At 38.2% G+C, this 18,252-nt stretch overlaps 1 protein-coding gene across 1 annotated transcript in view; it reads right to left on the reverse strand.

The window, feature by feature from the left end:
* Nucleotides 1-214: 214 nt before the first annotated feature.
* The window catches only part of LOC142197896 (putative cation-transporting ATPase 13A4), a 37,183-nt gene continuing 19,145 nt past the window's right edge, over nucleotides 215-18,252 (reverse strand). Inside the window, exons 17-30 of the mRNA XM_075268567.1 lie at nucleotides 17,722-17,836; nucleotides 17,355-17,479; nucleotides 16,186-16,349; nucleotides 15,948-16,073; nucleotides 14,831-14,910; nucleotides 13,820-13,862; nucleotides 11,818-11,927; nucleotides 11,082-11,178; nucleotides 9,922-9,994; nucleotides 4,758-4,929; nucleotides 3,100-3,302; nucleotides 2,920-3,008; nucleotides 706-786; nucleotides 215-436 (exon numbers count right to left, since the gene is read on the reverse strand). Of these exons, the coding sequence (XP_075124668.1) occupies nucleotides 215-436; nucleotides 706-786; nucleotides 2,920-3,008; nucleotides 3,100-3,302; nucleotides 4,758-4,929; nucleotides 9,922-9,994; nucleotides 11,082-11,178; nucleotides 11,818-11,927; nucleotides 13,820-13,862; nucleotides 14,831-14,910; nucleotides 15,948-16,073; nucleotides 16,186-16,349; nucleotides 17,355-17,479; nucleotides 17,722-17,836 (1,700 nt within the window). The remainder of the gene's footprint in view (nucleotides 437-705; nucleotides 787-2,919; nucleotides 3,009-3,099; nucleotides 3,303-4,757; nucleotides 4,930-9,921; nucleotides 9,995-11,081; nucleotides 11,179-11,817; nucleotides 11,928-13,819; nucleotides 13,863-14,830; nucleotides 14,911-15,947; nucleotides 16,074-16,185; nucleotides 16,350-17,354; nucleotides 17,480-17,721; nucleotides 17,837-18,252) is intronic.

Genomic DNA, 18,252 nt, shown 5'->3' on the forward strand with positions numbered 1-18,252 from the left:
TAAATACTAATATATATATATATATATATATATATATATATATATATATATATATGGTATTTATATCTATATCACTTGAATGTTATTTTAATAAAATAAACAATTACAGAAAAAAAACATAGTTACAATGTTATCTAGAAAGTGTATATACATTATTCAATAGAGCTTAGAATAATTAGAATAATAGATAATAGACCAAATTTTTCCATTTGAGTTACTTGGGCATTTCATTGTGTTCATAGGCTGGATTACTGTAGAGTTCACTTTTCTCATTCATGTGCCTGATGACAGGTTTGGTATGGTATGTTTGCTTGATCGGTGGCCAGTTTTGATCCATCTCGACGGCTCTTATGATTTTACGGTATTGACTTCTTGATTTATAATTGAAAACTCTCTTGATGAAGAGCCAAAGTTTTCTGTTCTCTATAATTAACTCCTAATGTAAAAACATAAAAATGATTAAAAACATTATATCATTACAATGTCTGTGATGTACATGAAAGCAATGATACAAGTTATCTATCTATCTATCTATCTATCTATCTATCTATCTATCTATCTATCTATCTATCTATCTATCTGTTATCTGATTTGGACCCTAGTTGCAAATTGCAAACCATTATTATTATTTGAAGCTTCATTGATGAATTGTTTAAACATGTGAACAATTAACACACTAGATGTATTTCATGAAATAAAACTTACTTCAGCCAACACTGAGACAACAACTGTGATAACCAGGGTGATAAAAATGATGACTCTCCAAGACGTTGGTGTGCAGACAATCTGAAAAAAGAATTACAGGTGTAGTGATTTCATATGTTAGTACAACCCATTCCAAATCGTCTTCCACTGGCATATGTACACTTCTAAACACATACCTGGAGGTACACACTAACTAAGCATGATAATATCAGCAACAGCTGTATGAATGTATCCCTCTGGAATAGCTTAGCTATCCCATATCCTTCAGATTCATTACCGCATATTACCTAATTTGTTCTAAATCCTACTCATTGTACTTTAATTCTTATTTTTAAATTCATTTAATCCAGGACATATCTGAATATATCAACTGCTGAGAAACCCTTGAGCTTACAGATCCCTTAAATAGTTAGGCTAGCCATTAGAGATGAGTGAACAGCGTTAGATCGAGTACATGTTCGATCGGATATCAGGCTGTTTGAGATGTTCGATTCCAGTCGAACACCAGGTGGCAAACTCGCTAAAAATTCGATTCCCCTCCCACCTTCCCTGGCGCTATTTTTGGACCAATAACTGCGCAGGGGAGGTGGGATAGGAACTACGACAACGGAGGCATCGAAAAAACATCGGAAAAAGGAATTGGCTGGCTAATTCAGGTGACCTCCACTTTATACGAATAGTGGATTTAACATTTGGGTCATATGAGACTGTGAACCATGTGACTGTGAGACAGGGATAGATGTACAGGCAGGGTTAGCTAGGGATTACCTTTATTTAGGTGGGAATGTCACTCACCCAGCTCTTTGGGGCTCTATCTGGTCGTGATCCCTGTCAGCTTGCGATATGCACGAGCTGACTTTTTCCCCTAGGAATGCATTGACCAGCGTTGATTGGCCGAATGCCATACAGAGTACAGCATTCGGCCAATTAACTCTGGTCAATGCATTCCTATGCCAAGATGTAGCAGTGCTGGCCGTGTGCTCAGCTCGACTACACCGGAGATGCAGCCAAGCTGAGCGCACGGCCAGCACTGCTACACTAGAGATGTGAACCCTGCTGCACACTCAGCTCTGCTGCATCAGAGATGCGCTGAACCCTGCTGCACACTCAGCTCTGCTGCATCAGAGATGCGCTGAACCCTGCTGCACACTCAGTATGCATAGTACTGATCCCATTATTTTCAGTAGAAGCAGTATTGTATTTGTTGCATCAGTTGTTTCCCTTAGGTTAGATTCACATCTGCGCTTGCACCCTGTTCCGGGATTCCTTCTCCAATTCCACTTGAAAAATATGGAGAGCAGTGTCGTAAATACCAGGTTAGCCATAGGGCCCCTGATCCTTATTTTTAATTGGCTGTTACCTGCTGGAGTAACCCCAACAGGTAACGGGCCTTATTTACTTTCCGATCCCAGTTTCTGCTCTCGGATGCCTGTAAAGCGCCACTATGGGGCATAATACTGTGAGCAGGGACCACTATCGGGCACTATAATTTGTGTAGGGGCCACTATGGGGCACAAACGTATGTGCAGGGGCCACAATGAGACATTCTACTGTGTGGAGAGGCCACTATGGGACATTATACTGTCTGGAGGCCACTGGCAGAAAGGAAAGTCCTACAAGCATTTACTCCATTATAGTCTTTTTAACTAGATTGTTTTTCTGTTTTTTGGGTCCCCAAGAGGACCCAAAGAATGGAAACCCGAGTGCAGGTGTGAACCTAGCATAAGCTGGATAAATAAACATTATATACACTGGCTATGGATAGTGGACCAGTGTATCAGTTGTCTTCAATTGTGTGTGGATTAGGTATTAGCATTCATTCAAGTCTCGGGGAAAAATGTTCACATGTGGAGGAACCCATTTATGTTTTTAGGGCAACTATATATATAATGAATATTTCACTAATTTTACAAGCCATGAACTATATGGGATTAGGTGGATGGTTACTAATAGGTTAGTGAGTAACATTTGCATTTCATAGATTTGTGATACACTAAGGTAAAGCTTAGTCAGCATAAATGCAAGTTATTACAAGTATTCAAGAGACTGTATCATGTATAAGCATGAAATATACGCAGGTCATGGATGAAAGGATTTTGATGAGTAAAGTATGTAGTGTTATTTTTGGATTATTATACTTGGCATTCACAATATTGAATTGGCAGATTATTATCTAGACTGTACAATACATTAAAGCCTAAAACATTTACTTACCTCCATTACATCATATATACTATGTATGTCAGCAAATAACAGGAAAATGCAGATTCCCACCTGGACCAACAATACCACGGAAAATATATCTAAAAAATAAGGTTTAAGGTTGAAATATTTTTTTAGTATTATTTAATTTCCATTCAGATGTTTAAGCTTTACATGGAAAATGACACTTACAGTTAGTATATATGGGCTGTCGGAAAGGCTTGCCTTTAGAGAAAACAAAAGCCACTATGATGCAATGGATAGTAGTCAGAGGCCACAAGGTTGTCGTCTCATAGCTTTTGTGGCTCATATTCAGCTGGAGTTGTGTATTTTCAGTCATGTTGGGACTCAGCGTAGTGATATTCATAAGACTAATATTCCCATAGACGCAAGCTCTGAAAATGTACCAATATGAGGTTATAGCTTTCCTAGTAATGCACTGTAATATGGCTTTCTAGATTAGTTATGGGTGAACTTAGATGACTTAACTTGCATTTTGCTTTTGATCTTTTCTTACAAAGAGCATTCTACCGATTCCTAGATAAAACCTACTTCTATTTATTTCTTATTAAATTCCACAATAATAATGTATCGCTCATTATTCCTGAAGATCTTTTTCACAAAGGTCTTCTGGATTTTCCCTGTTTATTTTTGTCAAGATCTTAACATTTTCCTCTCTCTTTGTCTACTCCATAAATTGGGACAGATCTATTAAGACTGCCATTTCAGGGGTTGTGGTGTATATTTGGCACAAGAAAAGGCTTGTGCCAAACGTGTACCACAATATCATCTAAATACACCCAAAAACTGCCATAAAGAGACTGATAAATTCGACCACTGTGCCTTGTCTATAGGGCAGAGGTCCCCATTAGAGATGAGTGAGTAGTATTCGATCGAGTAGGTATTCGATCAAATACTACGGTATTCGAAATACTCGTACTCGATCGAGTACCACTCGCTATTCGATTGGAAAAGTTCGATGCAGAACCAGCATTGATTGGCCGAATGCTATACAGTCGGCCATTCAACGCTGGTTCTTCTCCTACCTTTAGAAGTCTTCTCCGTGCAGCTTCCCCGCGGCATCTTCTGGCTCTGAATTCACTCTGCCAGGCATCGGGCCTAGGCAGAGCCGACTGCGCATGCCCGCTTGTAGTGAGGGCATGCGCAGTCAGCTCTGCCCAGGCCCAATGCCTGGCAGAGTGAATTCAGAGCCGGAAGACGCTGCGGGGACGCTGCACGGAGAAGACTTCTCAGAGGATCCAGCCCGACCCTCACTCGTGGACTTGGTAAGTATAATTTGATCGAACGTTGCCTACCTCTGAAACGAGCATTTTCCCCCCATAGACTATAATAGGGTTCAATATTCGATTTGAGTAGTCGAACATTGAGGGGCTACTCGAAACGAATATCAAATCTCGAACATTTTACTGTTCGCTCATCTCTAGTCCCCATCCTTATATAGGTTAAACTCCTTGTGAGTATGGCAGATGCTGTTTAGCCAAACTAATCATATTATATGGCCTATAGCTATCTGAGTGATAACTGCCTGTGCAATGGTATATTAGTAATGCTGTGAAATCTCCGATAGCACGCTAATTTTAGAGCTTGCCAAAGCCGGCAAGTCACATGTAGTTTGTGAGCCACGGATTTCAGAACATACAGAAGGCAGAATTATGTGAGAGGAACGTGTACAACAATATCTCTACTTGTCACAGAAGAAGCTAAAAGAATAAAGTTCCATATTTCTTTTCAATATTTAATCAGAATGAATATTTAAGATTTGATGAATCATCTGAGGATCAGCTAGTATGATTTTGAGGTTTACATTACATATACAAAGAGATGCTTACGTTTCAGGGTTTTCAGTGTACCAGGGTTGCTGTTGGACCACAATGAACCCATACACTTGTATAGCTATAGTGAAAAGTACATGCAACACAACTGACAACAAGAGAGGGGGTGACATGAGCTGGGCTGGAGGTCTGTATGGAGCAAGTTTGGGGTATGCATGGTTTAAACTCACTGCAAACAAAAGAAGAAGAAGACAATACGACATCATCAGTTTTCTTTATACAAACTGTTTTCATTTCAACAATGAACACGTAGAGCGAGGGTTGCTTGATATGAATGTTAGGGCCCATGGAATCATAAGGAATGGGCCCCATGGTTTCACACGCCCTGGCACGGTGTCTTAATGATGAATTTGTTAATTATATGGTATGGTAGTTCTGTGTGTTCTCCCTCCCTATTTTATGTTCACAGTGATTTTACCTTATGGGAGGTCATCTTCGGGTCAGCTGTGCCATGGCATGAGCAGGTTCTAGAAGTTTCTTGAAGTTTGCCCAGCAGCAGGAGCATCAGCTGATTGGACAGCTGGAAGCTGTGGCAGAGGTTTTGATTGGGTCAGCTGTGTCTCTAAGGCAGGGGTCCTCAAACTGCGGCCCGAGGGCCACATGAGGCCCTCCAAGCACTTCTGTCTGGCCCCGCCGACAACGGCGGAAGGCATGCATTTATAAGGAAGCTCCTGGGGAACTCGGGCCAGGCCATGGAGCGCACTTCACTTTACCTATTGGAGGGCACTGCTCCCGATGTCCGTGCGACCTGCTCTGCCTTCGGCCCACTGTTTAAAAAGTTTGAGGACCCCTGCTCTAAGGCATGAGCAGGTTATGAGGGTATTCTGCCTGGTAGCGGATACACCAGCTGATTGATCTGTTGGTTTCAGTGGCGGGAAACTGGAGCTTTATAAGGAGCAGTTTGTGAGGGATCTGTGGCAGCTTACCCAGGATCCAGATGGAGCAGCACCCACCCGCCCTCCCTTGAGGATCCTATTTTCCTACCTGTCGTGATGCTTTGTTAGTGGGGAATTGTGGGAGCTAATGCTGGGGGGACTGTGTTTAATTAATTGATTTGGTGATCATTAATTGGTTAATATTGATTTTGGTTAATTATTAGTTATTTATTATTTAGTAAAATATTTATTTTATGGTTATTAATTAACTATTTCATGTAACCCCTTAATAAAGGCATTGCGGCCAATTTTTATCCAATGAAGAGTTTGGTGTGTTTGTGATTTGTTTCAGGTATTTGGTATAAATGGTAAGTAATTATTTGTGCATATGGGCCTTTGTGAAACCATGAAAATCAGTATATTACAAACTCATTATAGGATATAACACTTATAATTAATGTTTTATCATGTAATCCTAAACATTTACCATAAATCCTATTAATATTATAAATGTGAAAGTTTGTGAGTTTGGATGTTTGTGGGTTTGTGTGTTTGGATGTTTGGATGTTTGTTCTTCAATCTCGCAAAACCCGCTCGACCAATTTGGCTGAAAGTTTCCACAAACATAGTTAATACACCCGATTGCGCAATAGGCTACTTTTCGTCACAACAGCGCACATACGTTTGTGCCAGGACCCCCACAAAACCCAAACTCACACCACCATCTCTGCAATCTCACCCACTTTGGACCATAGCAAGCCACAAAATTCATATTACCCTCTACAGCCTAGCCCCTAACCCCACACAATCACATATACATATACTTTACCACTTTGCCCCTCCCCTTAACGATACTCCAGGAGGCTCTCTTTAACGCTCCGGAGCAGCCATGTTTGCCGACCCCCACCGCTCTGACAATCCGCGACACTGCCCACCCATGTCAATACCCCTAGGAAGTCTAATAAATGCAAAAAAAAGTTTAAAAAAAAAGTAAAAAACATATAAAAACAAATAAAAAGGATTAAAAATTCAAATCACCCCCCTTTCCCTAGAACACATATAAAAGTAGTTAAAAACTGTGAAACACATACATGTTAGTTATCCCCACGTCCGAAATCGCCCGCTCTACAAAGCTATACAAATATTTTTCCTGTTCGGTAAACACCGTAGCGGGAAAAATGGTCAAAAGTGCCAAACCGCCGTTTTTTCACTCTTTTGATTCTGATAAAAATTTGAATAAAAAGTGATCAAAGCAATAACATTTCCCAAAAATGGTAGAACTAAAAAGTACACCTGACCCCGCAAAAAAAGACGCCCTATACATCCCCGTACACGGACGTATAAAAAAGTTACGGCTGTCGGAATATGACGACTTTTAAAAAAAAAAATGTTTTAACACAGTTTTGGATTTTTTTAAGGGGTCAAAATGTAAATAAAACCACATAAATTTGGTATCCCCAGCATCGTAACGAAACACAGAATACAGGGGACATGTCATTTTGGTTGCACAGTGAACGCCGTAAAACCAAAGCCCCTAAGAAAGTCGCAGAAATGCATTTTTTTGTCAAATCCACCCCATTCAGAATTTTTTCTCTGCTTCCCAGTACATTATATAGAATAAATAATGGTGGCATCATGAAGAAAAATTTGTCCCAGGAAAAATTAAGACCTCATATGACTCTGGGAGCGGAGAAATAAAAAAGTTATGGAGTTTAGAAGGAGGGGAGTCAAAAATTAAAAACCTAAATCAACAAATGCCATCGACGGGAAAGGGTTAACTTCAAATACTTCTGTCTCAAAGTCACTATGTAAAGTTTCTCACAACACCGTACAGCAGCTGAAATACAAATTAACTTCAACACAAAAGTCTCACGTATTCTATGAATTACAGCAAAAACAAGATACAAACTTACATTTCATATCCCATCCCTTATACACAGTACGAAAACCTTACCCACGCCTGTATATACCCACTGCTACAATCACCGCAGACGAAGTCGCGGGTACCAGCTAGTTATTCCTATTTTACAGTCATTGTCATACGGTAGTATGGACAGGGAATAATAAAAAGAGCAGGTACTATGCTGTAATATGTAGGTAGTTCACAGAAGCAGGGCCAGTTCAGTTATTAATACTACATATTATGGTGCTGGACCTTCATCCTGTATAACTAGACACTGAAGTGCTGTAGAGTATGATGGTGCTATATAAGTAAGGAAAATAATAGTGACCATACAATAAAATAAAATAATACAGGGTTTAAAAGGGCAAAATGGCAGGAAATACATAGCAAGGTGAAAGGTAAAATGTAATGTACAAATAGATTTAAATACCCATTTGTAGAACATTATTAAGTCACATTATTCTATCCAGCAACTTCCAAAACATCCAAGAAATACTTATATTAGCACATGTTTGCAAGACCCATACATTAAGGATTCTTTGCATATGGGATAGTTGGGAATGACCAAGGAAAGGGTTGATTTAATAATGTCTTTCAAGACAGTACAAGACAAACATGTAAGTCCATGTAAGGGCTAGTTATCTCCGACATACATTACATGGCCCAATTTGTAACAGACTAAAACATGTGTTGTTATTATTACCTTGTCCGGAATGTAGCATTGAGAAGAATGTAAGGCTGGTGTAACATTTATCTCAGAGGAGGAAATGTAACATTAAATATGGAATTTCTACAAAAAGAGTTAACCTATAATCTTATTTAGTTTTTTGTCATAGCTGTATATTCTCTGTGGACTCTATGCAGCAATATAATCACTAGATGGCACCACTCGCCTACTACGCTATCCACATGAAACCTACAGTATATGATCTTTAGTGCCTGTCTCTTAATCTCGGATCATATTAATGCCCTGAAGGAACATCTTTGCTAAGCTTCCATGACAAATGAAAATGTCATTCGATGATGAAGTGCCTATTGTTACTCTAACCTTGTACTATAAACTGTACTATTTTGAAGTACAGATTTTCAAGTTTGTTAAGTGCTGTTTTCACAATAGCATATGTAATATCCAGAGGAGATATATATATAAATATATATATATATATATATATATATATATATATATATAAAGCTATGAAAGTCAATGACTTTTGCTATGCGCATTTCCATCACATCTTAAAGGGAGCATTACACTGTGAATAAGGTATATGATCTGCAGCATTTTATACAGCAAGAGGAGCTGAGCATTATATATATATATATATATATATATATATATATAGTTTTGTTTTGTTTTTTTGCAAAAAGGTTCCGTATAAATTGATTTTATTTATTTATTTAAATTTCTACTCATTCTGGGCTTAGGAGTCTGGGCTTAAGATGGTTCTCCTTAGCAAATAACAGGTTATGTACATACAGAAATAACTGTCAGACACTGGATGCCAACGGTCAGAAAAAGTACAAGTTAAGAACAATAAAGAGCTAACTATATGGAATCTTTTTGTTTAAACCTATAGATGTGTCAAATATGTATGTGTTAAACATGTTTTCTAAAACAGGATCTCCTGATAAGTTAACACAAAGGTATATGCTAACTATCCTATTTGTGTCTATGTGTGGTCAATCTATTGGTGGGCAGGAGACGGAAGGTATGCATTAAAGCCTTTCAAGGTTTTTGTTAGCATGTAGTGCTATTATATTAAAATAGTTTTGTAAGAAACTTCATTAGTTAACCAAACTGTAAACCATATAAGTCTGGTCACATCTATTTGTCATGATAGAGTCCTTTGTGCAGGGTACAGCAACACAGAAGAATTAAAATGAATAAGGTTTTGTTGAAGGTCTCTGTACTGAAGTGTTCCTGTTACAATGCTTAACTAGCACTATTATTCCTATATTCTGAGGACTGGTAGTGATATAGATATGGTCTCTCTTAATTTTCCTCTTGGCTGGACTTGTCCAGATATGTGTGTCACAAGTTAAGCACCTTTTCTAAAAGATGGTCTCCTAATAAGATAACACAAAGGGATATTCTAACTATCCTATTTGTGTCCACATGTGGCTATCGTATGGGGAAGGAGATTTGCAGACTTTCAATGATTTTGATAGCATATCATGATATGGTGCTGAATTGTTTTAATGAGAAAGCAAGTTGGTTAACTAAGCTGGAGATCAGTTATGTTTAGACAGTTAGACCTCCACAATAAAAAAAATGGTGTCATATCTTAGAGATATGCCATTACTCACATGTGTAGAAACCTCTTATACAACTTATAACATAGGAAGTTAGATAGTATAAGACATTTTTTTGCATGTTTCTTACTTGTTAAGCAGACAACTATAGTCACAGCCACATCCTGAACGAGGAGCTGATAGTTGGAAAGGATATTTATTTGCTAAAAAAAGGGGAAAATTCTTGTGAATAAATACATAACTAAATATTATGCATGATAGATAAGTTACAGTATTTGGTATATGTACTAGTTCTAAATCCTATATTTTAGACCAGAGTTAGAATCGTAATTCTGGTTGATGGTCCAAACAGTCATTGAGACTATAGATATAAACTTACACATGTAACACTAATAGACACTAAGTTTCTCTTATATCATATTACTGTACCAAAACATATAACACATGAAACACTATCATGCAAATGGACAAATCAAGCACTGGAGAAATGCAAGATTGTCATATAATATAGTCATCAAAGTAGATTCCAAATCTGCTATTGCCGAGGCTGTTGCCCATGCCTAGTACCTGTACCCATGCCTAGTACCTGTACCCATGCCTAGTACTTGTACCCATGTCTAGTACGTCTACCCATGCTAAGTACCTGTACCCATGTCTAGTACCTCTACCCATGCTAAGTACCTGTACCCATGACTAGTACCTCTACCCATGCTAAGTACCTCTACCCATGCTAAGTACCTGTACCCATGACTAGTACCTCTACCCATGCTAAGTACCTCTACCCATGCTAAGTACCTGTACCCATGTCTAGTACCTCTACCCATGCTAAGTACCTCTACCCATGCTAAGTACCTGTACCCATGTCTAGTACCTCTAACCATGCTAAGTTTCTGTACCCATGTCTAGTACCTCTACCCATGCCTATTTCCTGAGCACTACAGAGCTAATAATAAACTAAAAAAAGAGGGGCAGGACTTTGAAGAACCTGAGGTCACATGGCAGAGAGATCTCTTGTTTGTAGAGCAACCCATGGTGGAAAAAATATCTTATATTGTGAGCATGTGACTTACCGAAGAAGATTAAATCAGGATAAAAATGGATGCTGTGAGTATACAACTATTGCTACTGGGGGAATGGTCTTTAACACAATAAAAACAATATACCAGAATGTCCCTTTGATTTGCATCTCTACTGCATTTTATACTATTCATCTATTTTCACGTTCACATATTGTGAACTTAGAAATATAAAACATATAATATATCAACAAAAGAAATAAAGAGACTTTACCCAATATAGCAACAGTAGACAAACAAACTGGATCATGGCATAAAGGGTCATGTACTTGAAAACGCAGAAAGATGTGACCAAAGCTGCTCTTCCTTCCCTACACAGAAAAATGTGCAAGTCAGTAATTCATCACACTGAGCAGTCAGACCCTAGATACATACTTATGAATAAGACCATGGAATAAGATTTACACCCTGACTGTGCATGTTATACTGTATATGCTCTGTTGATTCAATATAACTTAAATGGGTTATGAAGCACTTGAAAACATATCTGCTTTCTTCTTCACAGGAAGTAACCTCAATTCTGTTTGGCACATGGAAACGCTATATCTCCATCCCATTAAAATGAATAAGACTGAGCTGCAGCATGGCCATATGACCAACAAACATAATGTTACTTCCTGAGAAGAAGAAAGCAGCCATGTTTTAAAAGTCCTGCAGAACCCCTTTAAATCCACCTGATGTACACGTCCCGCTCATCCATCAGTTTAATTTAAAGGAGAGATACTACATAGTAACAGATGTGTCCCCTGGAGCTTCTCTTGGCAGCTCCGGTGGCCCAGTGGTTAGCAATGTAGCCCTCCAGAGCTGGAGTCCCAGATTCAAATCTGATCAAGGACAAGGCATATTGAGGTATACTATAAATAAGTCCCATACCTCAAGCGATATATAAGCAATATAGTAAAGTAAAACTAAATGCATATATAAATCTGACACATAGCTATTTTACATACTTGATCAACTGTGGAATGCAGCCTATGTTAGGAGTATGTGATGTAAATGGAGACGCAACAGATGCTTCTTGCTCAGAAAGAGATATACCAGCATGGGCCACTTTTAGTGCCTAATAAGAAAGAATAAATATTTTATAGCTTTTCTACTACCTTTGTAGTTTATTAGATGTTACATTGTTATAGGCTTAATGGCAGAAACTCACACGGCGTATGTCATAGTTCTGTGAATTCTAATGTAACTTTTAATAATATCCATTAAAACGTAAATCCCCTTGGTAAAAAGATGTAGTGCTGTAAGGTAACTGGGGAATTTTGAATATCAGTGGGAGCTAACTAAGGGGTACAGGATAAGTGGGACTGATCCCTCCAAACAATCCTATGATCACCACTATTCCTACACCAATTTTAGTGCCCCTCTATGATAATAAGTTTGCTCCTATGAAATTCCTGCCCTTACAGACACTAAATTTTGGTTAAAGCCATATAGCTGCATAGATAGACAGCCAGTGAGTTAGGTCCTAAAGCCTCAGCTGATAAAGCCCTGTTCAGTCAATCCATAGGAACAGGGCTGCTAGACCTATACACCCTCACTGAGTAACACCCTATAAACTCAACATTTAACCTCAACGCGTTTCATTGCACCATTCATCAGGAGGTAGGTATGCGATTCGATAGATGTGCGGTGAAAACCGCAGTTCACGGGACCATGAGGGTTGGCCCCGTTACTTAAAGTCAATCCTTTAAGTAACGGGGTCAACCCTCATGGTCCCGTGAACTGCGGTTTTCACCGCACATCTATCGAATCGCATACCTACCTCCTGATGAATGGTGCAATGAAACGCGTTGAGGTTAAATGTTGAGTTTATAGGGTGTTACTCAGTGAGGGTGTATAGGTCTAGCAGCCCTGTTCCTATGGATTGACTGAACAGGGCTTTATCAGCTGAGGCTTTAGGACCTAACTCACTGGCTGTCTATCTATGCAGCTATATGGCTTTAACCAGAATTTAGTGTCTGTAAGGGCAGGAATTTCATAGGAGCAAACTTATTATCATAGAGGGGCACTAAAATTGGTGTAGGAATAGTGGTGATCATAGGATTGTTTGGAGGGATCAGTCCCACTTATCCTGTACCCCTTAGTTAGCTCCCACTGATATTCAAAATTCCCCAGTTACCTTACAGCACTACATCTTTTTACCAAGGGGATTTACGTTTTAATGGATATTATTAAAAGTTACATTTTAATAGGGGATTTTTCTTTTTGTGTTCTTTTGAATAATTAGTATCTCCCTAGACCCTGTGTATTATATTCTGTGAATTCTAGATGCAGTAACAGCAGCATGCCCTGCCTGAATATTATTCACCCATTGAAGCCAATACTAAAAATATATGCTGGGAAAAGTGATGCAAATAGCAAAACTGCAGCAGCAAGAATGTAAGCTCAGATGAGATGTTGTGCTTTATACTTCTGCTGCCATAAAGGGGCATTCCTGTTCTGTTTATGGCATAATTACAGGTAGATATGGACAGGAATAAGTGGTAAGGCCTGAATATATCAACAGTGGGGCCGCCTGACCTTGTTTCATGGCTGCAGACAGAGAAGAGGTAGCAGCATATGCAAGCTTCTCTCCATTCACTGGTATAGGAGTTCTGAGAATGAACAAGCAGGTAGGCACACGTATTCTCTGAAGTGTCATAGCAGTACATACGGAGAACTGCACATAAGTATCCACCTCTTTTCTCTGGTAACCCCCATTCTCCAGATGAGGATATGACATAAATGTCCCTGATTAGAATATATTGTTATGTTTTGGGATAAGCAGTAACTGTATAAACTTCTACTGTCACTCATATTATTTCTCATTGGGATATTGTTCTGTCGCTTGGTCACCTAGAAGATTTATTACTTTCTGGCAGTCATCCACAACAAAATCCACCCTTTCCAGTCTATAAGATGACCAGTTATTATACACTAACTATGAGGAACAATGTATGTGTTACTTACTCCGCAATCATTGGCTCCATCACCGCACATGCAGACATAGTAACTGTTGAAGACAAAAATAAAATTAGTGTACAGTATACATGTACTATACCATGCTGTACATCACTTAAAGGAAGGTGTAAAGCATGAGAGAGAATTTGCAGGATACATCCAAGTATTTAGTTGTGGACTTTAGAATCCAATGTATATCATGTCAAGGTTTTTTTTCTTACTGTATTTAATAACTTTTTTCTTTCTGCTATGCAGCATCTTAATTTCAAATCCTATTCTACATATGGCAGTCAGCAATTGCTGAAAATTGCATATTACAAAATTATTTTTATTTGCTCCTAATGCATTAATAACAGATACTAACTAACCCCTGTGTGTATAGTACATATATGATGTTAAGGTGTATATCTAGCAAAAGTTTCTGTAGGGCATTTTAAGCAGATGTTTGAAGAACAAGGTAGTCCTTGACTGTATTAGCTCAGATCGATCACAAAACATACTAATGAACAACAAAACTCTTGCATGCACAATGTTTCCTACCAGAAAAGTAAAAAAAAAAACCCATGACAACAAAAATTTAGCTTGATGTTTATTTGTACATGAGAATAAATACAGATAGACACCACATGCAGCGAGCTCTGTCTGTATCCGTCACTTAATATCTGTTGCCCTCATTCTATGTTGGATGATAGGAACAGACATTAATACAGTATTTACACTTGCAAGCAGCAGCAGTTTAAACTCCCACGTTGCGGAAACTCAACTTCTTTTGTTGCAGATTTTGCTGCGTTTTTTTTGGAGCCAAAGCCAAGAATGGCTAGAGAGAGAATAGGAAATATATAGAAAGTTCTTATACTTTTCCTGTCTGCTCATTCCACTCCTGGTTAGGCTAAAAAAAACAAAAACACAACAAAATCTGCAACAAAACAAGCTCTGTTTCTGCAACGTAGGGCTTCAGCCTAAAATAGCTATTAATAACTATGGGTAAACCAGCTATATTTCACATTGTAGGAAACATACTCAAGTTTTTGGAATTCCTCAATCAGGCTGGATTTTTGTCCTGGTGACATTCTAGCAAAGATGGCTCCATTTACTAGAAGCTGTAATAAAACATACGTATGGTAATGTAAATACATAAAGTCAGAAAATGATCTGTTTAAATGACTTTACATGCATTGTTTCATATATACATTTCTCTATTCTTCATAAAATTCAATGGAGCACAGTTTTTATTACTATATGTAGAGGACAGGATTAGATTCACTTTTCCTGGGACATGAGGCTGGTTAGACATACAGTTTCTCAACTGATTCAGTGATTTTAGACACGTTTTAGAGGAGCTTCTTAAAGGCAATTACATGTATAGGAGATCACAAGGATTCACAATGTAGATCTTCAGGGTTTTTTGTGTTTAGTGTGTCAATACTTCTTCCCGGATTCATTCACTCTTTAAAGATAACTACCAGATGTTCCTTAGTGCAAAGAGTATAAAACACCCTGATATTGCTGTAGCCCAAGCATTTTGTGTACCGAGTCTTCCAGAGCAGACAATCCTATACCTCTTAACTACAATAATGAAAATGTAAGAAAAGATCTGATTGGATGGTTGTTAGTTGCAACCTGTACAGTAACTGCAGACCCCCTTGTAGTTGTTGTCTTTTGAGTGTTGAGAGCAGATGATCCATTTTACCAATGTGTAATTTTCTACAGCAGTAGTAAATATTAATTTTCAGTGTTACATTATTGCAGCAGACCAACGTTAATGTGATCTGCAAATTTATTAACAACTCCAATTTTTCATGAAACCATGAAAATATCACAAAATGTGATTGTTCACTTATCACTTCTTGTTGATTTATCATGGAATTATGTGAATGTCAGGAAAGCTGCTGAACCTGTGATACACATATCAGGAATTCTAGATAAGTAAAGCCAAGAGGACAGGTCAGGAAGGACACATCCACTATTGTGTAAACTTGTAGTGTAGAACAACAGATATAAATAGTATAGGGGTAGGGTAGGTAATTATGTTATATAAAACAACAACAACAATAATAATAATAATAATAATAATAATAATAATAATAATAATAATAATAATTTCAAACTTTTAGAATTTTGTCTGAAAACATCTTACTTTTGGCAGTAAACTCTGGAAATGATGGAGAACAACTTCATATGTCTTTCCACTCATGGCAAAGTGATAGTTTCCCTGGGCCTCTTCTAGAACTGTTCTACCATCCATATCAATGTTGATTGACAACTGTAACATGCATATAATTTAATAAAAATTGCAGAATATATTTTATAAAACATTTGTATAATAAACATAAAGGGATAGGCAAATCTAAAACTCCATCAAAGAAACATCTTACTTTAGTATCTTCTGTATTTTGATCAAGTCCTTCAACTGGATGCCAGTAAATCTTTGCTGAACTCGTTCCAGTTGGCTCCTCAGCTTCTACAAGAATGACATTACTGTTCCCCGGAATTAAGCTAGATGTTCTTGCTACTGTTATAGCAGTTTGTAAGTTGTCCCCTGTGGAAGTAATGCTAAACTGTGACCCAGCTCAAGGAATTCTTATTTATATTGCCAGTTAATTCTCAGAAAATAAATAAAAACATTATATCTGCATACACTATACAAATATAAATAGCCTGAAAAATCATGGAAAACATTATCATTAGGGGCTCCCAGAGGCCATTTTTTTTATTATTTGGGAGGAGTCCTAGCCTGCAATGCCCTCGATCAAGTAAACTCTAATTGCGGGCATTAGCACAGGTTCTCCACTGCAGCCGAGACCCGGTAACTATGGCAGCCATGCTTCAGCAGAGTGACTGTCATCTTTAAAGACCCGGGAACCATCATACTGTTACGGCGGATGCTGGGAAAGGGTTAAATACTGAGGCACATCAGCAGCCAAACAGAGGCAGTCATTAGAAGATGTCGGTCAGAGTTGTGGAGATGGGTCTTCTCTACAGCAGCGGATAGTCTGTGCTGAATATACAATTAGCTTCTGATCTATGATCTGATGGGTGAAAACTTTGTTGGAAGCTAAAAGACCTTAGCAATTTTTAGCATATGTCCGCCACAGGTGCCCCCACAATCAAAAGGATTCGCTTGGTGCACTAGTTTTTCGAATAGGACCCGTCACATGACAGAGACAACAGTGTCCGGTGGGAATACTCAGTTGAAAAGGTTGAGAAATGCTGGCTGACATGATCAATCATAACATCATAAAAAAGTATTAACTGTACAGTATTTACAACAATATGCTGGCCCCAGTGCCTCATAAATTTGACAGGGATACCACTGGAATTGATGATATGACTATTTTCTGATTTCACGCCATTTCTTATGACTCTTGGTATGAGCCAAACTGTTTGATAAATTGGATTGCAAACTAACCTTAGGATGGGTGTTTGCTTGTATGTGTTATAAATGAATGCTGGATTACAAAATGCATTTTAGATAATTTCATGAACAAGCAATATTTGCAAAGAACATTCCAAGAAACATTCTCAGGAAACGCCTGTGAATCACCTGTGATCATGACTGTCCTGATGTTGGCAGCGCTCAATTCTTGCAAAACAGGTTTGGTTTCTGGTTTCAGTCGGTTTTCCAATATAAGTAACCCAAGGAATTCCAGATCCGATTCAATCTCCTCCCTGTAAAGTTCAATAAATTGATTATCTTTAAATGAGTCAACACTATTCTGTTACATAAATCTACATATTAACAATTATAAGATTAACATGTTTAGACTCCCTGGAAGGATTAAGTTATTTTAACATAAGAAATTCTTTGAATCATCTCAATAACACTTCACTATTTTATGGTATATGACTATGTCTCTCTGCATTTGTTATCATAGTTAGTCTACAGCACAGAGAAAATTGTTATGCCTTACCTAATAAAGTTACCGTCTGCTACAATCTTCTGATCTAAAGTTTTGTGGGCAAGGCCAATAACTCGAAAGCCTTTCTGTGTGTAAACCTGAAGTTCCTGAGAAAAGCCTTTTGGGACTATATTAAAGAAAAGAACACAGATTTCTGTTTTAAAGACGTTCTCCATTTCAGTTCCTATGGTAAAATTCCTAATAACAGAACGTGTACACAACCATATTGCAAGTCCAAACAAGCTATGAGTAGAACTGATGGCATAAATTCTTTCTGTCTCATTTATACAAAATCCAACAGAAAAAAATGCAGCATGTTTCATAAAATGTCATATTAAGGGCTCGTTCACATCTGCGCCCGGTCTCCGTTCTGCAGGTTTCCGTTTCCTGCACAAAACAGAGGCAGGAGATGGAAACCTGCAGGACTCTTTCAAGCCCATTCATTTGAATGGGTTTGAAAGATGTCCGGCCGTGAACGGTGGTGAGCGTTTTATGCTCTCCACCGCGAAAGCATTTTTTTTAAATTGAACACAGAGTCGGACA

Source organism: Leptodactylus fuscus, chromosome 3 (assembly GCF_031893055.1).
Source record: "Leptodactylus fuscus isolate aLepFus1 chromosome 3, aLepFus1.hap2, whole genome shotgun sequence".
Classification (NCBI taxonomy): Eukaryota; Metazoa; Chordata; class Amphibia; order Anura; family Leptodactylidae; genus Leptodactylus; species Leptodactylus fuscus.